The 27,039-nt window shown below is 54.7% G+C and overlaps 1 protein-coding gene across 3 annotated transcripts; it reads left to right on the forward strand.

Annotated features, from left to right (window-relative positions):
- Positions 1-3,422: 3,422 nt before the first annotated feature.
- Positions 3,423-26,513, forward strand: tubgcp6 (tubulin gamma complex component 6). Of its 3 annotated transcripts, none has more exons than XM_069192643.1 (26): positions 3,423-3,657; positions 3,975-4,150; positions 4,967-5,807; positions 5,903-6,066; positions 6,543-6,756; positions 7,670-7,831; positions 8,200-8,321; positions 12,107-12,191; positions 12,409-12,518; positions 13,054-13,145; positions 13,293-13,432; positions 13,981-14,130; positions 14,222-14,303; positions 14,545-14,633; positions 14,883-14,998; positions 15,233-15,371; positions 15,868-15,984; positions 16,944-19,182; positions 20,150-20,317; positions 21,058-21,226; positions 22,771-22,912; positions 23,192-23,386; positions 23,479-23,611; positions 24,212-24,425; positions 24,993-25,186; positions 25,850-26,513. In XM_069192643.1, exons 3-26 carry the CDS (start codon positions 5,043-5,045, stop codon positions 25,939-25,941), a joined length of 6,093 nt encoding a protein of 2,030 aa, XP_069048744.1. In that variant the 5' UTR covers positions 3,423-3,657; positions 3,975-4,150; positions 4,967-5,042; the 3' UTR covers positions 25,942-26,513. The 3 variants fall into 3 exon arrangements, with proteins under 3 accessions (XP_069048744.1, XP_069048743.1, XP_069048745.1); XM_069192644.1 differs by lacking the exon at positions 3,423-3,657 and adding an exon at positions 3,677-3,874; XM_069192642.1 differs by lacking the exon at positions 3,975-4,150.
- Positions 26,514-27,039: the final 526 nt, after the last annotated feature.

Here is a 27,039-nt window from a genome sequence, read left to right on the forward strand (position 1 = left end):
GGAGAAAATCAGGCGCTCCAGTCTCTCCACAAGAGGGATGATATCGTCATCAAACCAGCGGACAAAGGAGGCGCTGTTGTGGTGTGGCGTAAGGATCTATATATCTTTGAAGCCTCTAGACAACTAACTGACACTTCTGCCTACCTCCCTCTCCAACAGGACCCTACCACTGACTACCAGGAAGAAGTGGTATCCACCATCTCCCTTCTTATCGGCAGTAAGGAGCTCCCCCAGGAGAAGAACCGTTGAACCCCATTGAACATCCGCAGGTCTCAATTTGCCTCCTCCCCAAAATCCACAAACCAGACACCCCTGGACGCCCCATCGTATCAGCATGCAGCTGTCTGACTACTTGCATCTCGGCCTTTCTCGACAGCCTCATGAGACCGCTGGTTGAAGGTCTTCCCTCATACATCAAGGACACCAACCACGCGCACCAACTTTTTGATGATTTCCAATTTCAGGGCACCGAATGCTACATTTTTACCATGGACATCACATCTCTCTACACCGTCATTCCCCATAATGACGACCTTACAGCCTTCAAGCACACGCTGGACAAACGCACAGTGCTTGATCCACCCACCCACACCCTGGTACGCCTTGCGGAATTGGTCCTCACACTGAACGCATTCTCTTTCAATAATAAACAGGTGAGTGGAGTTGCCATGGGCACCAGAATGGGACCCAGCTACGCCAATATTTGTGTCTGCTTGGTAGAAGAACGCTTCTTCGCTTCCTACACTGGCTGTGGCATCTACAAGCGATATATTGATGACTGCGTCGGTGCTGCCACATGCTCTAACGACCAGCTTGAGTGCTTCCTGCATCATTTCACCAACTTCCACCCGTCCCTCAAATATACGGTTAACATCTTCCACTACTCTGCCGTTTCTAGACATCAACTTCTCCATCAACTACCCCCGACTCTGCACTTTTTATTTATTACAAACCCACGGATTCACACAGCTATCTCCTGTATAGCTAATTTCACCCCAGACACACTAAAAACTCTCTCCCTTTTTCACAGTTCCTTCGGCTACGACGATTGTGCAGCGACGACATCGACTTCCAGAACCAAGCCCTCGAAATGTGCTCCTTTCTTATCAACAGAGGATACCCCAGCAGTGTGATTGACAGGGCCCTTGCCCGAGCCAAAAACACTCCTTGGACCATCAACTCAATCAGGAACTCCCGCCGTAACAACCGCATTCCCTTGGTGCTTCCCTACCACCCCAACACACTTCCTATCCCCAGGACTATTAACATCAACTTCTCCATCCTACAGGATGATCCCTCCATTGGGCCCCTCTTTTCTGATCACCCTATCATCTCATATCGCTGAGCACCTAATCTGCGCAACCTTCTTGTTCACAGCTCCCTTGACCGCCCTCAGCAACCATCCACACCAGGCACTTTCCCTTGCAACAGAGCTCGCTGTATCACCTGCAAGTACACATCCACCACCACACTCATTCAAGGCCCCTCAGGACAATTCCGGATCACCCAGATGGCATCTTGTACCTCCAGCAACCTTATTTACTGTATCTCTTGCAGTAAATGCCCAGCCATCTACATTGGGGAAACAGGAAGGAGACTCGGAGACCGCTTCAGAGAACATCAGGGCTTTAAAGATTAAAGATCTCTCCAAGCCCATTGTTTCTCATTTCACCTCTTACGGCCACGACCACTCTAATCTCTCTGTCTGTGTTCTCAAAGGTGGTTTTCCGAACTCATACATCAGAAAGACTACAGAAAGCAAAATTATCCTGCAGCTAGGATCACACCTTCCCCCTTCTCTTAACGACAGACTACTTTTCTTCTAAATTCTCTCTATTCATTGGAGGTTTCATTTCACAACTCTCTACATCTATCCTGACTTCACACCTCCTGATTGGCCTCTCTTTCTGTCCCCTGCTCCCGCCCCTCAATTCAATTCAATTCAAGGTGCTTTATTAGCATGACCGATGGTTACAATCAGTGTTGCCAAAGCAAATAAAATACACATGGAACAAAAAAAATAAAAGTAAAAAAAAATCTACAGACATTTACAACAAAGACATATAAAATATTTTCATATACTGTAAACATGTTGAGCATTACTGGGAGACAGACTCACTGTTCCTCAGGCTGTGACAGGAGATCACATACTGGGCTGCCAGTTCAACTGAGTTCCCTCCTCCCTCTCCCAGTAGGATTGGGATCTGTTGTGATTCTAGCAGGTGTGGGAACTCTGGGATTAGATTTCTGAATTTAGGGAAGAATGTTTCTCTAATCCCAGAGAATCTGTCATAGTGCAGTAGGAAGTGCACCTCTGTCTCCATTTCTCCCTGCTGGCAGTGGGAGCACAGCCTGTCCTCTCTGGGCAGCCAGGTCTGCCTGTGTCGCCCAGTTTCTATGGCCAGGCTGTGGTCACTGAGCCTGTACTTCGTCAGGGTCTGTTTCTTTTTGCTGTTTCTTATCTTGGTCAAATATTCGGCTAGTGTGTATTGTCTGTTTAGGGTTCTGTAGCATTCCAGTTTATGTTGTGTGTGTGTCCCAGTGTGTGAGATATTGCTGTCTGATCTGTGCTGTGATGTGGTTGAGTCTGGGTTGTGGTGCTCTAGCAGTGCTGTCCTGAGGCTGGTTAGGGTTGGTGTGGCTCAGGTCGGTGAGACTCAGGACCAGCTGGCTCAGGGGGCTCTGTTTTGGGCTCAGCAGGGTTTTGTGGTGGTAGGAATTTTGGTCGCTGTTTTTTTAGGTGTAGCCAATACTTTAATACTCTTTTCTGTATGTTTATCAATAGTGGGTACTGGCCTAATTCGGCCCTGCACCCATTGTTAGGGGTTTTTCTCTGCACACGGCTCCTCTCTCAGCTTTTGTTCTCCCGCTACATTACCTTTGCTTACTGCCTTGTCTTTCTCACACCTGAAGAAGCCTTCACGGCCGAAACGTTGTGTTTTCTTTCTCCCTTCTTTTCAGCATGGAATAAACCTACTACTTGTTCCTAAAAAAAGATTATTGCGAATCTGAACGACTGCTTTAATTTGTGAATACCTGTCCCTGCTAACACTAATTAATTCCTCAACGCTAAAACCAGTGACTGACAGCAGCTGGTAGAGAGGTTGCTCTTGCTATGCAAACACATAGGATTTTTGTTTTTTGCAGAAGTGGCGGAGGCGGGTTAACTTATAACTGTCACTGCGGGGGAAATGGTTGCGAAAGTAGCCTGGCCATTGAAGTGGCGGGAGGCCAAAGATCAGCCAATAGGAATACGGGATACGGGAAGAGTGACAGCGCTTTCCCGTCCAATGAGAACGCAGAAAAGAGAGCGGAAATTGCTGAAAAAACCCAAACCTGGCGTCATCATTTATTACCCAATCGAACATCGGCCTCATTCGCTTCAGACCAATGAAGTCTCAGAGTGGGCGGGCCAAGTGGAGGCTGAGCGGTAGTTAAGGAAAATAAAGTGATAGGGATTGTGGATACAGTTGTCTGTATTAATAAATGTGTTGTTGTTTTTTTTTTGCCTTCCATAAAACAGCTTAAAGGTTAATGAAATGAGGAGATCAGTTAAATTATAATAGCTGTGCCCGGTCTCGTCTCAATGTTAATCCACACTGGGACCTTGATTGGTAAAATAGTAACCAAAATCGGAGCATCGTAGCACTACAGCAGGTATGATTCAATGGGTTCCGTTAATGCATCTCAACGATTGTTCAGGTTAAGTGATTGTGATCAATGTATCGTTCATTTAACGATTTCCGCTTTCGCATATTCGCTTCTCGGCCTTTTGGCTAAGATCGAGTGTAATGTATCGTTCATTTGGCGCAAAAGATGATGTGCTGATTGATACCTTGATGTTGAGTGCCCTTGCAGTGAGTATCGGATCTTGGTAGGTATCGGTGTTCGTGCTCTTGTGTCATAGATTTATCGCTTCTTTCTGGCGCGATTTCTTAGAAATTACTAGAACATCTTTTGTGTTAACACTACAGAATTCAGGTTCAGATTTAAGGCTCCAAAAGCAAAGAATTGGATTTAGCCGGCATCATCAGAATGTACTGCTGCCCGGGACAGAAAACGGCAACAGTACCCTACTTGCACGGACTTGTTGGTGCGCATACATCACCAGAGGGTATACGAGAGAACAGATACGTTTTGGGAAACCTGGGTAAATTGCCATTGTTTTCTAGTCATTATATACATTTTCCCCTCACAATCGTGTAATTGAACAAAGACGTTAAAATTATTTCCTTTGAACTCAGGAAACCCGTTTTTAAACATGCAAACATTGTAACTTTTAGAGTGATCTTATGAAACGCAGTCAGGACACATCAGGTGCCTCAGAACCGTGGGGAATAAAATATCTGTAATGCACCCAAAGTGCAGTGTGCTTTTCAGAAACCAGTTAGTGGTCACATAAGAGTTTCTGTCGTTCGTGAAGTCTCTAGGCCTGATGTAGTGTGTGTGTGTATGTAGTGTCATTTCACAGCAGTGCAGCATGTTTCTTCCAATTCAGGGTGACAGTGGAGCTGGAGACTGTCCCAGTCGAACAGCAAGCAACAGGCACAAGACAGGATACACCCTGGACAGGACACCAGTCCATCACAGGGCACCCACAGACTCAGACACACACTCACTTACTCTAGGGACGCTTTTCTCAAAAGCCAATTAACCCTCCAGCATGTCCTTAGACTGTGGGAGGAAGCTGGAGCACCCAGAGGAAACCTTTGTGAACACAGGGAGAACATACAAGCTCCACACAGACGGCACCCCAGAAACTGAGCCCAGGGCCAATGCTAACTGCCCTGCCACCTGCTTTACATACCCTGCGTGACTAGTGCGCTATATTGAGAAGCGATTATCCACCAGAAGACCAGAGTCTGAAGCGCTCTTTTGGAGCACCATGTAGAAGCTCTGGGCTTTGGCATGCGCGACAGCACCCCTGTGAACCCCGCTGGTTTAGCGCCTGTCCTTGTTTCTGCAGGTGCGTTGTGCCTGCGCTGCCCCCTGCAGGCCGGGAGTGCGTCACCGCGGCCGCCAGCCCAGCGGGAGGGAGCGCCATGGCCGGCGTCTCCGGCGGCAGCTGCAGCATCACGGAGCTGCTGGGCGCCCTGTGCGACGCCCACCTGGCGGGAGGGGCGTGCAAGCCGCGCGCGTGGCGGGGGGGCCGCGAGGCAGCGCGGCGGGCCCTGCGGCGGCGCGCCTACGGGGCCCTGCTGTCCCGCCTCTTCCGAGAGCCCCCCCCCGGCGGCGGCGGGGCCCCGCGCCGCCCCCCGCCCCCGCCCGCCACGCCCCCCCGGAACAAGGTGCTGATGCTGGCGTTCGACCTGCGCGTGGCGGGCTGCTGCCAGGAGGCCGCGCAGCTGGAGGAGCTGCTGGGGCGGCTGGGGGGGGCGCCGGGGGGGCTGGACTCCGTGCTGGAGCTCCTGGTCCAGCTGGCGGGCTCCGCGCCCCCCCCCGCCCCCTCCTACAGCCGCGACTTCATGCGGAGGGAGAGGCCCGTGCTGCGGCGCCCCCCGCTGGCCGGCTACGATAGTGCCGAGCTGTGGCGGCTGGAAGCAGAGGCCTGGGCCCTGGTGTGTGGGGAGGAGTGGGGGGCCCTGGGGGGTCTCTGCACCACCCTGGGCCTGATGGAGGCGCCCCCCGGCACGGGCACGGGCCTGCTGGCGCTGGGCAGGGCGGGGGAGGGCAGGGAGCGTTACGAGAAGGAGACGCGCCTCTCGCTGTTTGGAGCCCTGCAGCACACCCGGACCTCTGACATGGAGATCCGTCTGGACCTGCCCCCGGTGCCCAGCAACGCCGAGCTCACGGGGCTGGCCATCCGGGTGAGAGCTCCGCTGGGCGCGCCGCGGCCCGTCGTCTCGCGCGCGTGCGGATCGGCCCGTCTGACCCGTTCTCCGCTGCTCCCACCCCACCCCAGGTCCCCCCGAGTCTTGACCAGTCCGAGGACGAGGGGTTCCAGTCTGCCTCAAACCTGACGCCAGATTCGCAGTCCGAGCCGAGCCCCAGCCCGGAGCCGGACGTGTGGGAGGCGCTGCGGAGTTTCGAGCCGGGCCGCCGGCGCTGCTGGGAGGGGATCGGCTGGTAAGGGGGGGGGCAGAGAGGGCAGATACCCCAGTGAGGGCAGTACAGGGCAGGAGAGGGGAAGGCCTTTTGCACTGAGGGCAACGAGACTCAGACGCAGAGGAGTGCGGAAGGTGAAAGAAGGGCGTTAGTGCAGATGTCTATAGGGCGTCCTAGCTCCAGAAGGGGATGGCGGAGATGGTGTTTGTGCTCGCAGCAGTCTGGGGAGGGAGTTAAGCAGTGGGAGCTGAGACTCTGTGGGATGTTGGCGAGGGGCTGACGTGAGATCTGCTAGGTTTCAGGAGGGACAAGGCCACAGGAGAAGGGCTGACTGGACGGACTGGAGTGGGCTAGCTGAGTTTGTAACCTGGTGGGTTCTGTGGTACACCAGGCAGTTGTTGTGATGCACATTTCTTCTGTTCACCTCTCCCACCACTCTTTGTCCCTGCCTTTCCTCCTCTTTGTGCACGTGTCTTTCTGCCTTTCTCCCTGTCCAGCCCCCCCGGGAGGAAGGAGCTGCCCTACCTGTCGGAAGCCGGACGGGAGGCGTTCGACCAGCTGTACCAGCTGCGGGAGGGGGGTCTGCAGCTCCTGAGCACTGCGGCTGCCCTGCCGCCCTCCCCTCTGCCCCTTCACACCCAGACCCAGCTGGTCACCGACGTGCTCAACGTCCTGATCGGAGTGGCTTCCACAACCTTCCCCCTCGACCAGGTACCGTGTGTGTCTGTGTGTCTCCGGGACTCTGGGGCTTGTCTGTCTGTCTGTCTCTCTGTGTCTCTCCGGGACTCTGAGGCGTGTCTGTCTGTCTGTCTCTCTGTGTCTCTCCGGGACTCTGAGGCTTGTCTGTCTGTCTGTCTCTCTGTGTCTCTCCGGGACTCTGGGGCTTGTCTGTCTGTCTGTCTCTCTGTGTCTCTCCGGGACTCTGAGGCGTGTCTGTCTGTCTGTCTCTCTGTGTCTCTCCGGGACTCTGAGGCTTGTCTGTCTGTCTGTCTGTCTGTCTGTCTGTCTGTCTGTCTGTCTGTCTGTCTGTCTGTCTGTCTGTCTGTCTGTCTGTCTGTGTCTCTCCGGGACTCTGAGGCGTGTCTGTCTGTCTGTCTGTCTCTCTGTGTCTCTCCGGGACTCTGAGGCTTGTCTGTCTGTCTGTCTGTCTGTCTGTCTGTCTGTCTGTCTGTCTGTCTGTCTGTCTGTCTCTCTGTGTCTCTCCGGGACTCTGAGGCTTGTCTGTCTGTCTGTCTGTCTCTCTGTGTCTCTCCGGGACTCTGAGGCGTGTCTGTCTGTCTGTCTGTCTCTCTGTGTCTCTCCGGGACTCTGAGGCTTGTCTGTCTGTCTGTCTGTCTGTCTGTCTGTCTGTCTGTCTGTCTGTCTGTCTGTCTGTCTGTCTGTGTCTCTCCGGGCCTCTGAGGCTTGTCTCTCTGTCTGTCTCTCTGTGTCTCTCCAGGCCTCTGAGGCTTGTCTCTCTGTCTGTCTCTCTGTGTCTCTCCAGGCCTCTGAGGCTTGTATGTCCGTCTGTCTCTCTCCTGGCCTCTGAGGCTTGTCTGTCTGTCTCTCTGTGTCTCTCCGGGACTCTGAGGCTTGTCTGTCCGTCTGTCCACTCCTGACACCAGACCGTTCGTGTGTGCTGCAGGTGACGGTGCAGTTCAGCCCGTGCCCTGGCATCTGTGTGTCGGGCGTCTCTCCGGACAGCATGCAGGGGCTGCTGGGCGAGCTGGCGGAGTACGGCACGCACTACCTGCGGCTCAGCCGCTTCTGCCTGCAGGGCGCGCACAAGAGGGGACTGGTGTTCCAGGTGTGGGTCGTCTTGCTCCCTTTCAAACAACACAAAACATTCTTCTCCCCGGCCGGCAGGAAAAAAAGACACTTCCCTTTCTTCAGACAGCCGGTTATTTATTTCAGAACGATTTAAGTACATTTTAAACAAAAATTCTAAAATACGCTATGTGTATTTGCTATACACAAATGTAACAAAAATCTTAACAGTCCTCACTTGTTTGCTTTTTAATTATTTGGTCAATTAAAAAAATTAAATTGATCAATCAATCACAGAAATGGTGAAGTTACAGTATACCTGAGATAAACTGGCCGAGGTGACTTCTTGGAGCAGTGTCCTGACTACCAGCCCGGTAGCCGTGAGTCTCTCTTCTCGCTCTCCTCCAGGCCTTCACCGGGGCTCTGCGGCGGTACCTGCAGTATTACCGCGCCTGTGTCCTGTGCACGCCGCCCACTCTCAGCCTGCTCGCCATCGGCTTCCTGTTCCGGAAGGTGGGACGGCAGCTCAGGTGGGCATGAACCTGGAGCACTGCTGCAGTCACCCGCACAGGCGGGCAGGACAGGGGCAGGACAGGGGCAGGACAGGGGCAGGACAGGGGCAGGACAGGGGCAGGACAGGGGCAGGACAGGCTGTTCACGAGGGCAGGACAGGGGCAGGACAGGCTGTTCACACGATCAGGACAGGGGCAGGACAGGCTGTTCACGAGGTCAGGACAGGGGCTGGACAGGCTGTTCACGAGGGCAGGACAGGGGCAGGACAGGCTGTTCACGAGATCAGGACAGGGGCAGGACAGGCTGTTCACACGATCAGGACAGGGGCAGGACAGGCTGTTCACGAGGTCAGGACAGGGGCTGGACAGGCTGTTCACACGATCAGGACAGGGGCAGGACAGGCTGTTCACGAGGTCAGGACAGGGGCTGGACAGGCTGTTCACGAGGTCAGGACAGGGGCAGGACAGGCTGTTCACGAGGTCAGGACAGGGGCAGGACAGGCTGTTCACGAGGTCAGGACAGGGGCAGGACAGGCTGTTCACAGGGGCAGGACAGGCTGTTCACGAGGTCAGGACAGGGGCAGGACAGGCTGTTCACATGGTCAGGGCAGGGGCTGGACAGGCTGTTCACATGGTCAGGACAGGGGCAGGACAGGCTGTTCACGAGGTCAGGACAGGGGCAGGACAGGCTGTTCACATGGTCAGGGCAGGGGCTGGACAGGCTGTTCACGAGGTCAGGACAGGGGCAGGACAGGGGCAGGACAGGCTGTTCACGAGGTCAGGACGGGGGCTGGACAGATTGTTCACGAGGTCAGGACGGGGGCTGGACAGGCTGTTCACATGGTCAGGACAGGGGCTGGACAGGCTGTTCACATGGTCAGGACAGGGGCAGGACAGGCTGTTCACATGGTCAGGACAGGGGCAGGACAGGCTGTTCACATGGTCAGGACAGGGGCTGGACAGGCTGTTCACATGGTCAGGACAGGGGCTGGACAGGCTGTTCACATGGTCAGGACAGGGGCTGGACAGGCTGTTCACATGGTCAGGACAGGGGCAGGACAGGCTGTTCACGAGGTCAGGACAGGGGCTGGACAGGCTGTTCACATGGTCAGGGCAGGGGCTGGACAGGCTGTTCACATGGTCAGGACAGGGGCAGGACAGGCTGTTCACGAGGTCAGGACAGGGGCAGGACAGGGGCAGGACAGGCTGTTCACGAGGTCAGGACGGGGGCTGGACAGGCTGTTCACATGGTCAGGACAGTGGCTGGACAGGCTGTTCACATGGTCAGGACAGGGGCAGGACAGGCTGTTCACATGGTCAGGACAGGGGCAGGACAGGCTGTTCACATGGTCAGGACAGGGGCAGGACAGGCTGTTCACATGGTCAGGACAGGGGCAGGACAGGCTGTTCACATGGTCAGGACAGGGGCAGGACAGGCTGTTCACATGGTCAGGACAGGGGCTGGACAGGCTGTTCACATGGTCAGGACAGGGGCAGGACAGGCTGTTCACATGGTCAGGACAGGGGCAGGACAGGCTGTTCACATGGTCAGGACAGGGGCAGGACAGGCTGTTCACATGGTCAGGACAGGGGCTGGACAGGCTGTTCACATGGTCAGGACAGGGGCAGGACAGGCTGTTCACATGGTCAGGACAGGGGCTGGACAGGCTGTTCACATGGTCAGGACAGGGGCTGGACAGGCTGTTCACATGGTCAGGACAGGGGCTGGACAGGCTGTTCACATGGTCAGGACAGGGGCAGGACAGGCTGTTCACGAGGTCAGGACAGGGGCTGGACAGGCTGTTCACATGGTCAGGGCAGGGGCTGGACAGGCTGTTCACATGGTCAGGACAGGGGCAGGACAGGCTGTTCACGAGGTCAGGACAGGGGCAGGACAGGGGCTGGACAGGCTGTTCACGAGGTCAGGACAGGGGCAGGACAGGCTGTTCACATGGTCAGGACAGGGGCAGGACAGGCTGTTCACATGGTCAGGACAGGGGCAGGACAGGCTGTTCACATGGTCAGGACAGGGGCTGGACAGGCTGTTCACATGGTCAGGACAGGGGCAGGACAGGCTGTTCACATGGTCAGGACAGGGGCAGGACAGGCTGTTCACATGGTCAGGACAGGGGCAGGACAGGCTGTTCACATGGTCAGGACAGGGGCTGGACAGGCTGTTCACATGGTCAGGACAGGGGCTGGACAGGCTGTTCACATGGTCAGGACAGGGGCTGGACAGGCTGTTCACATGGTCAGGACAGGGGCTGGACAGGCTGTTCACATGGTCAGGACAGGGGCAGGACAGGCTGTTCACGAGGTCAGGACAGGGGCTGGACAGGCTGTTCACATGGTCAGGGCAGGGGCTGGACAGGCTGTTCACATGGTCAGGACAGGGGCAGGACAGGCTGTTCACGAGGTCAGGACAGGGGCAGGACAGGGGCTGGACAGGCTGTTCACGAGGTCAGGACAGGGGCAGGACAGGCTGTTCACATGGTCAGGACAGGGGCAGGACAGGCTGTTCACATGGTCAGGACAGGGGCAGGACAGGCTGTTCACATGGTCAGGACAGGGGCAGGACAGGCTGTTCACATGGTCAGGACAGGGGCAGGACAGGCTGTTCACATGGTCAGGACAGGGGCAGGACAGGCTGTTCACATGGTCAGGACAGGGGCTGGACAGGCTGTTCACATGGTCAGGACAGGGGCAGGACAGGCTGTTCACATGGTCAGGACAGGGGCAGGACAGGCTGTTCACATGGTCAGGACAGGGGCAGGACAGGCTGTTCACATGGTCAGGACAGGGGCTGGACAGGCTGTTCACATGGTCAGGACAGGGGCAGGACAGGCTGTTCACATGGTCAGGACAGGGGCTGGACAGGCTGTTCACATGGTCAGGACAGGGGCAGGACAGGCTGTTCACATGGTCAGGACAGGGGCAGGACAGGCTGTTCACGAGGTCAGGACGGGGGCAGGACAGGCTGTTCACGAGGTCAGGACGGGGGCAGGACAGGCTGTTCACGAGGTCAGGACGGGGGCTGGACAGGCTGTTCACGAGGTCAGGACGGGGGCTGGACAGGCTGTTCACATGGTCAGGACAGGGGCTGGACAGGCTGTTCACGAGGTCAGGACGGGGGCTGGACAGGCTGTTCACATGGTCAGGACGGGGGCAGGACAGGCTGTTCACATGGTCAGGACAGGGGCAGGACAGGCTGTTCACATGGTCAGGACAGGGGCAGGACAGGCTGTTCACATGGTCAGGACAGGGGCTGGACAGGCTGTTCACATGGTCAGGACGGGGGCTGGACAGGCTGTTCACATGGTCAGGACGGGGGCTGGACAGGCTGTTCACATGGTCAGGACAGGGGCTGGACACACAGGAGCAGGTAAAGGTTTATTCTGCGCTGGAGGGAAAAGAAACGCCACATTTCGGCTGAGAAGACTCCAAAGCCAAAACGTTGTGTTTCTTTTCCTTTCAGCATGTAATACGTTTACAGTAAAGGAACAGGTAAAGGTTTATTCCCTGCTGAAAAGAAACACAACGTTTCGGCTGTGGAGCCTTTTTCAGGTGTCAGCCGACACCTGGATTCTTCGGTTTGACACCCAAAGAAGGCTTCACAGCCGAAACGTTGTTTCTTCTCTTTTCAGCCTTTACTTGTTCCTTCTTTGCAGCCTGCGCATGCTGACGCAGCTCCCTACTCGGACTACTGTAGTTTACCGTAGATGTGAAAGAACGATGAAGGTTTTCCTCTTCGCCGTTCCTCTCCCTGCCCGCGCCCCTGACTCTCGGCCTGTCTCCCTGTGCAGGTACCTGTCCGAGCTGTGCTGTGTGGATGGGGGTGCCGGAGGCAGTCAGGCCGTGGGCAGGAGCAGTTTGGCCTCCTTCCCTGTGGTGAGTGTCGGCCACAGGACCAGTCCCCCCTGCGCCACCCAGGCACTGCTCCTCTTGCACATGTGGCAAGAAAGCCATGATCGTGATCAGCTCTGAGCCCTGGTACTTGCACTACGGCGTTGCAGATGAGCCACGTACTGTACCTGTGCTGGCTACAGGGCGTGCACGCTTGCCTGTGTGTGGTTGTGAGGGTAATCCAGTGGTCCGTGTGCTTCAGGGAGTCAAGCTGCTGTCCTACCTGTACAATGAGGCCCAGAGTAACTGCAGCAACGAGAACTACGCTGTCCTGCTGTCCCTGCTCAAGAGCAGCTGTGAGCCCTACACGCGGTGAGTTGACCTGCCGGGTGGTCTATCTGCCGTGTCATTCTGTTGTGTATCGTATTGACCTGCATGTGGAAAGCTAAATCCTTACTGTGCTGGTAACCATCGATCTATTTTAGAACCATCTCGTGCTATTCCCGGTCACGGTCGCAGGCAGGGTACACCCTGGATGGGAGGCCAGTCCACTGCAGGGCACACTCAGACACAGACGTGCGCACACTTAGACACAGAGAAACACGGGGCCAATTTTCACGAAAGCTGATGAACCTATGTCTTTGGACTGTGGGAGAAAGCCGGAGCACCCGGTGAAAACGCATGCGAGCATGAGAGGGACATACAGACTCCACACAGACAGCACCCCGGGAATCGAGCCCAGAGACCCCAGCCCTGTGAGGCAGCAATGCTGACCACTGCGGCACTGTGCCACCCTTGCTTGTAAACGTCATGTCGGTGTCGGTACAGATTGTTTATGATTGCTTTGCCTTTTGCACTATTGAGCTGCACGACATGTGTGATCAGTCAGCATGTTTGGGCTCTGCAGGTTCATCTACGACTGGGTGTACAGTGGGGTGTTCAGAGATGTGTACGGAGAGTTCATGATTCAGGTGAACGAAGACTTCCTCAGTTGTCGAGGTGAGTCTTTCCCGACCCCCAAACTAAGAGAAAAATTGTTTTACTGGCTTTTAAGTTGTGTTTATTACATTGAGAATTTGGAACACCAACACTCGTTTCACTGAACCTGCTCAGATGTTCCTGATCTCTCTCCCTCTGTCTGTGCAGACAAGCAGTTCTGGACGCAGGGCTACACTCTGATCTCGCAGGATGTGGAGGAGTGTGTTCCGGTCTTCCTGAGACACATGGCCAATGACATTTATGTCTGTGGCAAGACCATCAATCTGCTGAAGATCTGCTGCCCCCAGGTGAGCACCCGGCCGCTGGCAGCACTGGTACCTGAACACAGCACAGCACCTGGCACTGATCCTGAGCGGCGCCCTATCCCACTAGCATCGTGCTCTCTGACTCGCATCCCGATCCCCCGAAATACGGCACGTGGGAGCCCTGAGTTAGTCGTGGCAGTGTCTTCTGCAGTAGTCTCTATTCTGTCCTTCTGCACGCTGACTTGCTGTTCCAGACCTGCGATCTGTGGTGTAAAAGCGCTCAGCCCTGTCCCGTCTGTCCTCTCCAGCTCGTCAGTACAGTGTGTTGAATTCAGAATTCAGTTCAGCCCTGCACTCTGCCCCTCTACCTGGCTGGCACGTACCTCTGCTCCTGTGTGTTTGTTGTTCTGTACTTGTGCTCTTGTGCTGTGTTGTGCATGATGGTGGGCTGCCACTATCACTATTGTTGACTGTTTTGTAAGGTCCCAGGCACCTTGTGCAGTGCTGTCTTTCGCACCGTGCTCGTCCCCAGAGAACGGTATGATGACAGATGAACTCCTCTCTCGCTCTGTGTCTCTCCTGCTCTGCAGCACTACATCTGCTGGTCGGAGCTGCCGGTGCCGCGGATCGCCGTCACCTTCTCCCTGCAGGAGGTGGAGGAGGTGGAGCGGGACTGCGCCGTGTACCGCGGGCGCATGGAGAGGATCGCGTGCCACTGTGCCACGAGCAGGGAGGAGAAGGTGTGCCGCCCGCTCGGATGCGCGCGGGAGTCCGCCCACAGGCCGGCGGGGGTCTAACGCGCGCGTTCATCTCTTTCCCCTCTCTGGCCAGGCCTTGCGCACGGAACAGGCCCGCCAGGAGCTGATCGGCCAGGTCAGGGAGTCTGCAGCCAGAACGCTAGAGAGCATCCGAGGTGAGAGAGAGCGAGAGACCGTGCTCGGGGTGGACACAGAAGAGTGCCGCACCCTTATCACAACTGCATGCTCCGCTCGTGGTATGAACACCCCCCCCCTGCTCGTTTCTCGAGGAGCTTCATGCATGTGCAGGGGAAAGCGGCAGATACTCTGTACACAACACCGAGGACCTCCCAGCTGCGCCTGAGACATCCGTCCTCCCTGCTTCTCGTAATCCCTCCCCCCCCTTTCTCCGCGCAGGGCGGCAGGTGTCCCGGCGGCTGGCGGAAGAGGCGAGGAAGAGGGAGCGATTCGAGGAGATGAAGCAGCAGCTGGAGCAGGACCGGGAGGTGCGGGGTGGGGGGGGAGAGGGGAGAGGAGGGTCTGCAGCTCGGGTGGCGAGCTGCACAGTGTGGGGGAGACGGATAAGTGGCTTAATGGATCAATTCGAAAAATATCAAGCGCTGTGATTGTACAATACGACCAGGAAATGGGTTAAGGAGACTGCTCTGTTCTGGTCAGCTGCGGTGTGGGGGTTTGCTTGGCAGTGCCCAGTTTCTCCGTCGTTGGCCCCTTACTCCCCTGCTCTTTGCTGGCAGTGGCGCAGCGAGGCGCGCAGACGGGAGCAGGAGGACGATTTTGGGTTCGCCCGGGAGCTGAGGGACCGCGAGCGCAGGCTGCAGGCCCTGGAGGAGCAGCTGGAGCGCCAGGCCAGGTGAGGGCCGCGGGGGCATCGCTCTCACCCCGAGGGTCTTCCCCTGCCATCGGGGCTGCGGTGATGCTCTGTGGGCCGGTGGGTCAGGGGTCCAGGGGGGGGTCTGTGGACCTGTGGGTCTCTGCAGAGGGTCTTCCATTGACTGCGCTTGGGTCAGTGTCTGAAACAAAAGCCCACGGCTTCTCTGCGGGAGTCGAGCAGCTGGTGAGACTCTGTGTGTGTGCCCGTGTGCAGGAAGGAGCTGGTGGAGCAGTACAGCCGGCTGTCGGAGGAGGCCGCGCGGCGGGAGCGGCGGGCCCTGTGGAGGGCACACAGGCTGCGGCTGGACTCCGCCAGGGCCCAGTTCCTGGAGGAGGACCGCAGGCACACGCAGGTGAGACACTGCCACTGCTGAGAACTGTAGCGTAAGGCTCTGACGTGCATCAGAATGTGAAAGTGCTGGGCGTGTGGCACAGTTGCTGCATTTGCATGTATCCGTCTATCCATTTTCTGCAGCATGGCATTTTCTGCAGCATGGCAGGATACACCTCGGATGGGACGCCTGTCCATCACAGGCTACACACAGACACAGATGCACATGCATGCACTCACACCAGGACCAGTTTTGCAGAAGCCCATTAACCTACCAGTGTGTGTTTGGACTGGGGGAGGAAACCAGAGCACCTGTAGAAAACCCACTTGAACATGCGGAGAACATGCAAGCTCCACGCAGACAGGACCCTAGGAATTTTGCCCAGGGTCCCAGGACTGCAAGGCAGCAATGCTAACCATTGTGCCACCATGAGGCCCATTTAACACATACATATAGTTGTGCTATAAAAAATGTTGTGTGGTTTTACAATGCCTTACACCCCATCTGTCTCCCCTAGGCTCTACTACAGCAGTTTCCACTTGGACAGGGCAGACCTCTGCTGGACATCCTCCCCAAGACACAGCTCCTGACCCACAGAGCAGCCCAGAGTGAGCAGCAGCCCTCCCAGACAGAGGTAGGCAATGTAACAGCACATCTAGATTCAGCCAAGTGCCGAATACGAAGAACTAAGAAAGTTTGCGGACAGAGGGAGGCCGCTTTAATTAAACTTTAATTAAGATCTAGGTATGTTTTAGATCTACACTTTATGAGAATATGGGCCAATCTTTGGCCACAAGCCTTTTCTTTGCCCTGTAGATTTATTTTCCTAATTATAACAGAACGTAAGTTGTTACCATACTGTAGGTCAGTAAATGCCATGGATTTCTGTCATGGATTTCTGGATCTCTTCCACTTAAGATGATTTTTTTCCTGTAATGTGCGCATACATTACCTTTGATACTTTGAACTTTTAATTTGAGAATCAGTAGGAGGTTCACAAGGTACTGGAAACAAAACTGTTAACAAGAGATTTAAATAATGCAAGTTTGTTTTATTCTGAATATCCATCTGTTGTTCCTTTTGATTAATCAGCTTTCGTGCAGAAATGGCATTCTGTTCCACCTTGTGTGCCTCCTTTGTCATGTGCAGGAATTATGTTCCTGAAAACACCTGCAATTGACAGGTACTGGACCGTGTGGAAAATAGGGAGTTAGGTTTCCACAGTCTGTATTACTCTCTTCAACTAACCTAACTGGCAGAGTTCTCCCTTAAAATTACAAATACAATACCGTGAATTATAATTCAACATGAAGGAAAACATCGAATTCATAATAAAGTAGAATGTTAAAAATTGAAAAATAATCGGATTACGTTAAGAGAGCACCAGAATCACACCTATGTGCTAATGAGAGAAATACACCCAGATGGTTATTAATTAATTAGGGCTGGTAATTAATATGGAAACTGCGTATGGGGGAAATCTGTGATTAGCAACCCCACTGTTGGCGAGGGAAACCTGTACTTATTTGAAAATCGGGCTTTATTCACAAATCCTTCAGTCTGAAAAGTTTGTGATGCCCTGCGTCCCTCTAGGCACCTCTTCTCCCAGGGCAAGGTGACCAGGACCAGAGAGAGCAGGGGCTGCCAGGCAGTGAGAGCCAGGATACGGACACCTCTCCCGAGACGCCAGGTGCTCCTGCACCCTCCTCCTCCCCAGCCGCCCCCCTGCCATCCCTGGGAGGCGAACCCCTGATCTCGGAAGAGCTGGACCTCGACGATTTCCTCCCAAGAGCACGCCCCGCCCAGGACAGGGGCCACAGCCGGAACCACGCCCTGGACGCGGCTCTTCTGCGCATCGAGTCTGACCTTCTGGCCGGTGCTGCTGTTGGCCCTGCCCCGGTCCAGGATTATGATTTCAGCAGCCCCTTCAGCTTGTTACAGGCCGAGGAGACGCCCCCCCGGGGGAGCCCCAACCTGGGGCAGGGGGAGACCAACAGGGAGCAAGCCCTGTGCCCACCCAGGCCCCATATTTACGGCCACCCCTCTACGGCCCATATCCGGGTGGGGGAAAACGTGTCCGAAGTGGAGGAGGTGCTGCCGAGGCCCGGTTCCGATGGCCAGCCCTCCGACTCCAGCATCCCCCTGGGGCAGTACGCCTCGGAGGTGGGGCTATCGCGTCCCCAGCGGAGTTCTCATGGTCACCCCTCCCAGGCCTCCGTGCAGCTCGGGGAGCAGACCCAGGGATCCGGAGCCGCGCCGGATCAGGGGGCGCGTCGAGCACGGCTCAGCCAGGGGCTGCCGGCTTCCGAAGGGACCGTCGGTCCAGACGTCCACACGGGAGCAGCCAGCCCAGAGTCGGCGCAGCCAGTTCACGGCAGAGAGGGAACGTTGGAAGAGGGCGCGTCCAGACCCAGTGAGAGTACGACACCCCTAGCCAACAGAGAGGGCAGCAGCCATGGACGTGAGGCTCACCAGGGTAGGAAGCCTGTGGATCCACAGCTCTGTGCACTGGGGTTGTCCAAGGAGGAGCTGGTTGATCCTGAGCCAGGGGATCATGAGTCGGTCACAGGGGCTGTTCTTACTCCCGAGGGTCGGCAGTCCATTCCACACGCTGCCCGTGCCGAAAGGAAACTGGACGGCAAAGCCCCAGAAGCGGAGAGCATTGACCCTCGGCACAGCTCTCGTGAGGATGCCTCTGATGCCAACAGCAAGGTTGGTCGTATCCCGGCCGTGGATATCCGGGACCACCCCTCCAGTGCCCATTTCAAGGTTGGGGCATTCGTGCTGGAACAAGAGCCCCAGCCCCCCGCGCCCAGCGTCTACGGCCACGTTTCAGACGCCAGCATCAACGTGGGGCAGCACGTCTCCGAGGTCGTCGCCCCGGTACCGGCGGCAAATCGTCACGGCCATTCCTCCGACGCCAGTATTAAAGTCGGGGGGTTCGTGTCAGAAGTGGCACAGCCCCGCCCGCGTTGGAACAGGCACGGCCACACCACGGATGCCAGGATCAAAGTGGGGGGGTATGTGTCGGAGCAGGAGCCCCCCAGGCCGAAGCCCAGCGCTCACGGGCACGCCTCGGACACCAGCCTGCGGGTGGGGTGTGTGGTCTCGGGCACGGAGCCATCGTTACCCACCCCCCAGCCTCACGGGCACGCGTCTGACACCAGCCTGCAGGTGGGGTGTGTGGTCTCGGGCACAGCCCCATCGTTACCCACCCCCCAGCCCCACGGGCACGCGTCTGACACCAGCCTGCAGGTGGGGTGTGTGGTCTCGGGCACTGCCCCATCGTTACCCACCCCCCAGCCCCACGGGCACGCCTCGGACACCAGCCTGCAGGTGGGGTGTGTGGTCTCGGGCACGGCCCCATCCTTACCCACCCCCCAGCCTCACGGGCACGCGTCTGACACCAGCCTGCAGGTGGGGTGTGTGGTCTCGGGCACGGAGCCATCGTTACCCGTCCCCCAGCCCCACGGGCACGCCTCGGACACCAGCCTGCAGGTGGGGTGTGTGGTCTCGGGCACAGCCCCATCGTTACCCACCCCCCAGCCCCACGGGCACGCCTCGGACACCAGCCTGCAGGTGGGGTGTGTGGTCTCGGGCACGGAGCCATCATTACCCACCCCCCAGCCTCACGGGCACGCCTCGGACTCCAGCATCAAGGTGGGGCAGAATGTGGCCGAGGCCCCCCCTGCTCCCAGGCCACGCTGGAACGTTCACGGCCATGCCTCCCAGTCCCACTTCAGACTGGGAGTACTGGTGTCAACTCTGCAGCCCCCCCAGCCCCCCCCGGGCACGCCAACTGCGGGGAACGGGCAGAGGGGCGTCGTGCAGGGTAAGAGTACGTCCCACACACACGGCCATGCAGGCCTGTACACTTAGACAGCAGCTCCACACTGGGGGTGTTCACCCCATTCCTGCAGTTCTTCTCGAGCGTTTCTGGGCTCAAAAGAACATTTAATCCTTTTCAAGGTCTTTTAAACCTGATGTTTAAAGAGGTGCTCTGCATGGAAGATACAACCATTACAAATCTTCTCAGGGCTGGATAGAGATGTTCACTGTCTCTAGTAAGTGAAATGAGCAGAAATAAATCACGAGGGGTTTTGTGTGAAATGAAAGCCAGGAGACCACGTGTAGCCCACCAGCTCTGACCTTAAGTGTTACTTTTAAGGGCGGTGTGGTGGCTCTGTGGCTCAGGATCTGCGCCTGTGGCTGGAAGGTTGCCGGTTCAAATCCTGCTGCCGGCAGAGGAATCCTACTCTGTCGGGCCCCTGAGCGAGGCCCTTAACCCCAGCTGCTCCAGGGGCGCTGTACAATGGCGGACCCTGCGCTCTGACCCCAAGCTTCTCTCCCTGTCTCTGTGTCTGTGTCTCATGGAGAGCAAGCTGGGGTATACGAAAAGATGATTTCCTAATGCAAGAAATTGTATAGGGCCAATAAAGTGATCTTATCTTACATCCCTGGGAAATGGTCATTTTAAAGCTCCAGCCAACACCCTGTCAAAGTTTGTTTGGTAAGACTAGTTTGCCTTTTGTTTTCTTACAGTGCTATGACTGTAGGAGAACACATGTACACCTGTGTGTTTTCCTTACTTCTTTGTATTGAGATCAGTGGGTGCTAAGAAAGAAGAATAGGAGAAAGCACAGCGCTTGAACTTTGTGAGCTAGTCAGCAAAGGAAATGAAGTGCCTAACTAAGACGTGTAGGCGACTGCACCCTGAGTTGGGCGGCGGTTCTGTGTTTCCCAGTGCCTGTGCAGTGTGGCTCTGTGTTGGGATATCCTGTATGTGTCTGTACCTGCAGGCCCTGTGGGGAAGGAGGAAGCTGGAGCTCACAGTAACACAGGGCAGGATGAGGCCCCAGTACAGTGCGCAGAGGGCTCTCCAGGGTGGAGCAGTGAGCAGGAATACCTCCTGTCCCTCGCAGCCCAGTATGAGGTGGAGCAGTACCAGGACAACTACAGTCTCCTGAGTGAGTACCGGTCTACCCACGCCTATTCTGTGCCTATCGCAGGTCACCTTTAGAGAGCACTGTCGCTGTCTGTGTGCTGGGGGAGGCAGTAAAGATATCCCACCTTAAAGAGCACGGTTATATGAACACGAACGGAGCTTTTAAGAATGTGCCTGGCTTTGAATCAGAAAAGGGTTGATATGGGAAAAACTGTGCAGACTGAAATATATGTATCCTGGAGAAGGAAAGAGTCGCCCTCCCAGATTTTTTCAAACTGTTACAATTTGGTGTTGCCAAAATGTAGAAAATGGGGGAACGATTGAGCGGATTGATCATTAAGTAAAATAATCATCCTTCCCAGCTTGTAAAGATTCTGCTAGGGTGGAGCCCTGTGTTCTGTTTGTGCTGGAGGAAAGCCAGAGGGCTGTTTCGTCGTCGTCTCCCGGGGCCCCCTAGTGGTGACCAGCCATAGAGAAGGAGGCGAGGAATTATCCGCTGTGCCACACGACCGACCCACAAGCAGCATAGCAAGAAGATCTGAACGTATTCCATTAAGTGCAGCGCCTCAGGTCACAAGAGCGCCCTCCGCCCCACACTCGTGATGCACATCCCAGCCTGCGTTTCCGTGCGGCTCGGACCCTAGCCCCTGGGGCCGGAGCGTGGTCCGTGCCAGAGGCGGTCCGCGCATTTCCGTCCAATAGCGGCGCACAGCACAGGGCCGTAGGCTCCTGCGTCAACGCCGCTGTCCCTCTCCCCTCCAGTGGCCGCTCCGGACATGCAGCTGCTCCAGCAGGTGACCCGAGGGGCCCACAGCCTACTGCCGGACCCCTCCCTGCGCCGGGCCACGGACACCACGGCCGTGCAGCTCAGCGAGTTGGTGTCCCTGCCGGTGCTGATGAAGCACTCCGTCACCGCGCCCCTCATCACGCAGTGAGTCCCACCTTTCACACACCCCTGCCTCTCGGAGGATCTGTCTGAGTCCGTGGTCCGGTGTCTGTCTCGCCTCGTCTTCTTCTCTTTGTCCTTATGTCATATTTCAAAAGCAAAATGCACCGATTCCATCGCACGTAGACGAATGTATTAAGGGAAGTGAACTCTGTGGATTATCCTTCTTGTGATATAAATATTAATAGCTTTCTTGCTATAAAATGAGCAGAGCTATCTCTCTGCTAAAATTGTGTGCAATCTTTTATCTTGTGTCTCATTGACAACTATTTTTCTCTCTCTCTGCTACTGCGACTCGCATTCTTTTTTCAATTCAAAGAGCCTCATTGGTATGGATGATGAACTCGAGTTGCCAAAGCAATAACAAATAGTAAATGTTTACACATTTTTAGGATAGTGACAGGATATTGAGGCCCACTGTCTGTTCCTCAGGCTGGGACAGGAGATCACACGCTGTATTATTATTATTGAGAGACAGGCTCACTGTCTGCTCCTCAGGCTGGGACAGGAGATCACACACTGTATTATTATTATTGAGAGACAGGCTCACTGTCTGTTCCTCAGGCTGGGACAGGAGATCACACACTGTGTTATTATTATTGAGAGACAGGCTCGCTGTCTGTTCCTCAGGCTGGGACAGGAGATCACACACTGTATTATTATTATTGAGAGACAGGCTCACTGTCTGTTCCTCAGGCTATGACAGGAGCTCACACACTGTATTATTATTATTGAGAGACAGGGTCACTGTCTGTTCCTCAGGCTATGACAGGAGATCACACACTGTATTATTATTATTGAGAGACAGGCTCGCTGTCTGTTCCTCAGGCTGGGACAGGAGATCACACACTGTATTATTATTATTGAGAGACAGGCTCACTGTCTGTTCCTCAGGCTATGACAGGAGCTCACACACTGTATTATTATTATTGAGAGACAGGGTCACTGTCTGTTCCTCAGGCTATGACAGGAGATCACACACTGTATTATTATTATTGAGACACAGGCTCACTGTCTGTTCCTCAGGCTATGACAGGAGATCACACACTGTATTAATATTATTGAGAGACAGGCTCACTGTCTGTTCCTCAGGCTGGGACAGGAGATCACATACTTGCCTGCAGCTCAGTTAAGCTTCCTCATTCCTCCACCAGTAGAATTGGAAGCTGTTCTGATTCTGGCAGGAGTGGGAATTCTTAAATTGGCATAGAAGGTTTCTCTAATCTCTCAGTATTTCATGTAGTGTAATTGAAACTGTATCTCTGTCTGTGCTTCTTCCTGCTGGCACCCTGTCCTCTCTGGGCAGCCAGGCCTGCCTGTGTCCAGTTCCTATGGTCTGGCTGTGTTCACTGAGCCTGTCCTGTCTGGGTAGCCAAACTATCTCTGTTTCTTCCTCTCTGATTGTCTGTGTTTATTGTAGAACATATTCTGTGTAACTCTTCCCCCCTGATTCACTGAGTCCCCCTTTGCTCTGGGTGGCTCAGTGCTGTAACCCGGCTCTCACTGTTCCCCGTCCTCCCTGCTCCCAGCGCCTCCCTGGTGAACAAGGCTGTGGTGGACTACTTCTTCGTGGAGCTCGAGGTGGAGCGGCACTTCGAGGCCCTGCGGCACTTCCTGCTGATGGAGGACGGGGAGTTTGCCCAGTCCCTGAGCGACCTGCTGTTTGAGAAAGTGAGTGGGGCGTCTCGGGGCCGGCTGGTGAAGACCCCGAGCCAGGTGGTGCCGGGGTGAGAGGACTGAGTTGAGAAAACCGACAGTGCGTCTTTGTTTTTCTGCAAGGATGACCTAATGCGCAGGTCGTGTTTGGTTTTCAGAGGTGCAGACTTGAGGTTTTTCTCGGAATGATGGTTATGTACTGCGCTCGCTTTATCAGTAGTAAAGGTATGGCCATGCCTGTAGAGTACCGCTTCTCTCTTACACCCACTCTCCCTTTGCCGCTTGTCCTTACAGCTTGGCAGTGGCCAGACCCCAGGGGAGCTCTTGACCCCCTTTGTGCTGAACTCCATCTTGACCCGGGCTCTGCAGTACAGTCTCCATGGCGACAGTCCGCTGGCGGCCAACTTCACCTTTGCCTTGCGCTTCCTGCCGGAGACCTTCCACCCCCATGCCCCTGACGCCCTGGGCTGCCTGGAGCTGCGCTACAAGGTGGGGGAGCGGAGCCACAGGCAGCTGTGTGCCGCGGTTCCAGCCCCCTCTTGCCCTCGCTGAAGCGGCCTCTCTCTCTCTCGGTCCCGCAGGTGGACTGGCCGCTGAACATCGTCATCACCGACAGCTGCATGAGCAAGTACAACCGTCTCTTCTCCTTCCTGCTGCAGCTGAAGCACATGGTCTGGACGCTGCGCGACGTCTGGTTCCACCTGAAGAGGGCAGGTCAGCGGTGCAGCCGCTGTCACGGCGGGAGGGGACATGTGTAGCATAGAAATAAATAATCAATAATCCTCTTATCGCTCTTCTGGACACTCAACGCAAAGCGCTTTACAGGTGATGGGGGCTCTCCTCCACCACCACCAGTGTGCAGCCCCACCTGGATGATTCAATGGCAGCCATAGTGCACCAGTACACTCCCCACACACCAGCTCTCAGTGGGGAGGACAACAGAGTGATGAAGCCAGTTCAGAGAGGGGGGTTATTAGGAGGCCATGACTGGTAAAGGTCGGGGGAATATTTGGACAGGACCCCGGAATTAACACCCCGACTCTTTTCGAGAAACACCCTGGGTTTTTAATGACCACTGGGAGTCAGGACCTCAGTTTAACATCTCATCAGAAGCATGGTGCCTTTCCTACAGTACAGTGTCCCCGTCACTAAACTGGGGCATTAGGATCCACACAGACTGCAGGGTGAGCGCCCCCTGCTGGCCCCACTAACACCTCTTCCAGCAGCAACCTTTGCTTTCCCAGGAGCCCCCCCCCTCCAGGCTCACACTGGCTGATCTCTCCGTATCTCTCTCGTTCCCCCGCTCTCTCCCAGCTCTGGTGAAGGGGGCCGGCCGCGGGGGGCAGTTCCGCCAGCTGCAGCTGTATCGCCACGAGATGCAGCACTTCGTGAAGGTGATCCAGGGCTACATCGCCAACCAGATCCTGCAGGTGTCCTGGAGCGAGTTCTCCCAGCGGCTGGGCAGTGTCAGCGACCTGGACGCCATCCACCGCAGGCACGCCGACTACCTCAACAGAGCCATCTTCAGGTGGGAGGACCAGCAAGTCTGATGATAATAATGATAATGTTTCTTTATTGGCCCTATACAATTTCTTGCATTAGGAATTCGTCTTTTCGCAGACCCCAGCTTTTTCCTCCAAGGAGACACAGACAGGGAGAGAAGCTTGGGGTCAGAGCGCAGGGTCTGCCATTGTACGGCACCTCTGGAGCAGTTAGGGTTAAGGGCCTTGCTCAGGGGCCCAACGGAGTAGGATTCCTCTGCCGGCCGCGAGATTTGAACCGGCAACCTTCCAGTCACAGATCCTTAGCCACAGAGCCACCGCTCCGCCCAATGTGATTGCACAGCCTTGAGAAGAATTTAAGCACTTACTTATCTTGTAATTTCCACATCGGTCTATTCCTACTTTGCATGTGCCCTTGGCCTGTTTTAGGTGCCTCTTGGAATCATCTGTAAGCATGAAAATCGGTCTCTTTCAGGTCGTCTCTTGGAGTATCTTGTAGAGCAGAGAGGTAACTCAAGTTACTAAGCCTTACCTGTTTAACACTTTTCTTTCCTCCGTCCTTGTCTCCCCTCTCCCCTCTCTTCTTCTCTCAGGGGCCTGCTGACAGAGAAGGCTGCCCCTGTGATGAACATAATCCACAGCATCTTCAGCCTGATCCTGAAATTCCGCACCCAGCTCATCGCACAGCCCTGGGGCTGCCAGCAGGGGGAGGCAGAGCACCCCAATTTCGTGGCCATGCAGCACTCGTACCGCACCTTCAAGTACTACTCCCACTTCCTCTTCAAAGGTACAGTCCCCCCGTGCCACAGGAGAGCTGGGCATTGCGTGTGCAGTCTCCTGCCGCCAAGACGAGCTGGCGGCGGCCTGCTCAACACGGGCACTGGAACGCTTTCTGCCAGCAGGTCCAAAGCAAGGGGTGACCCGAGTGGTAGAGTGAGGGAGTCAAGTGCAGAAAATGTTTAGAAATGCTGGGGAGGCAGAGATGGATTTTTGTTGATTGCAGGATCCTAGGAGTCCAGGATGATGAAACAGATTTTGCATTTTCAGATTCTGCCTATTTGTGTAAAAGGCAAAGTGTATTACACACCCAATAAAGCCAAGTGAAAACTGCAGTGAACACTGATATTCTCTGTTCATGTGAGTGAGCTGCGTGCAGGCAGGGTGTCACAGAAAACGATAACGGGCTTGAAGCACTGCTGCACCTACTCTATTAAACTATCAGCATCTTCATACCCAGCGTCCCAGATCCAGTCCAGGGATTTTGGCATTGGAAAAGGTCCAGGATCCCAGGATTTGTTTCCACATGAATATGGCTGTTTTATAATGACAGCTTTTGTGGGTATAGATACCTGCAGTTTAGTACTAGAATTCCAGGGGCGCAGTGCCTCTGAATTGCACTGCGTTATGAAGCAGGGAGTACTCAGTGCATCCTATGTCTTCTTTTCAACAGTGGTCACCAAGCTGGTGAACAGGGGTTACCAGCCCCATCTGGAGGACTTTCTTCTGCGCATCAACTTCAACAACTACTACAAGGACTCCTGAGGAACTCCTGAGAGCGGGGAAAAGTTCGTTCTTTACCAAGGACTCACTTGGAGCTGCAGCCTGGTCACATTGGCCAGTCTTATTGACGGAGAGTGGATCTGCTGTCCAGTTCACAGCAGAAGTGGTACTGTGGTTCACACGGAGCATCACCAGACATAAAGCAACATCCTGACTTTAAATATTGTATTATAGTTTAATAGTACAGTATATACTTATAAAATATATATATATGCCAGAATACAGTCCCTAAACTCACATGTGGCCAGTTTAAGAAATTGCACTCCTCAGTTACTGTAGTGTAAAGCAGCAGAAGACTGTCTTCAGCACTGTTTCTTACCATTGTATTGATGAAGTGCATTTTTATGTTTCCATTTGTGTCTGCTAATGAAATCGCTAGTTTTCTAGTCTGCTAAACAGTGACTGGTTTTCATAATTACTCATTTTTTAAAGACGATCCCTACAGCTTATTGGTTAGCTGCGTCATGGCCTGGTCCAGGAAACTCTGCCCTTGTTTGTGTGATACAGCACTACTGTAAAGAGAGCTGATCCAATAAAGAGTTTATTTGGCGTAACTGTCTTTGAGAGCCGATAGTTGGCAGTGTGTCTTCATCACTGTACTTTAATGTCCCTCATTAAAAATGGACGAAGGTATAGGGTGCATAATCGTAGTGGCGCAGATCCAAGGTGGAAGGTGATGAACTAATCATGTTGCTCTGTAAATTGGATGATTCCATAAATCTTAACTTCAGTATCTCAGGAAGTAAATGTGTTGCATTTTATAAGACTAATCTTCTTTGTGCAGCTTTTCTAGAACGTACTCATTTTTTTTCAGTATACATCATCAGGGCCTCGTCTAAATTGCAATTTGCCTAAAGTGCCTTTGAGTTTTGGCCCAGTTACAGGAAAGTTAAGAAAACTCACAGAACTAATTCTTCTGCTTGAATGACTACATTCATTTTCCAAAGGCAATGGCTTTTTTAAATTAAACTGTAAAACTTGGCTAATAAAACACTGAATTATTTTCATGACCAGAATTTTTACTTCATTCAAAGATGAAAATTGTGGTTGATGCCTAATTTTTAAGGAGGCCATCCATTC

Source organism: Lepisosteus oculatus, chromosome 7, assembly GCF_040954835.1.
Source record: "Lepisosteus oculatus isolate fLepOcu1 chromosome 7, fLepOcu1.hap2, whole genome shotgun sequence".
Taxonomy (NCBI): domain Eukaryota; kingdom Metazoa; phylum Chordata; class Actinopteri; order Semionotiformes; family Lepisosteidae; genus Lepisosteus; species Lepisosteus oculatus.

What these genes read in the sequence shown, in the direction of transcription:
- tubgcp6 (XM_069192643.1), top strand. Translation starts at nt 5,043, where the DNA reads ATGGCCGGCGTCTCCGGCGGCAGCTGCAGCATCACGGAGCTGCTGGGC. An exon ending in TGCTGGGAGGGGATCGGCTG is followed by an intron (nt 6,067 to 6,542) that starts GTAAGGGGGGGG and finishes CTCCCTGTCCAG; the next exon opens with CCCCCCCGGGAGGAAGGAGC. An exon ending in GGACAACTACAGTCTCCTGA is followed by an intron (nt 20,318 to 21,057) that starts GTGAGTACCGGT and finishes TCTCCCCTCCAG; the next exon opens with TGGCCGCTCCGGACATGCAG.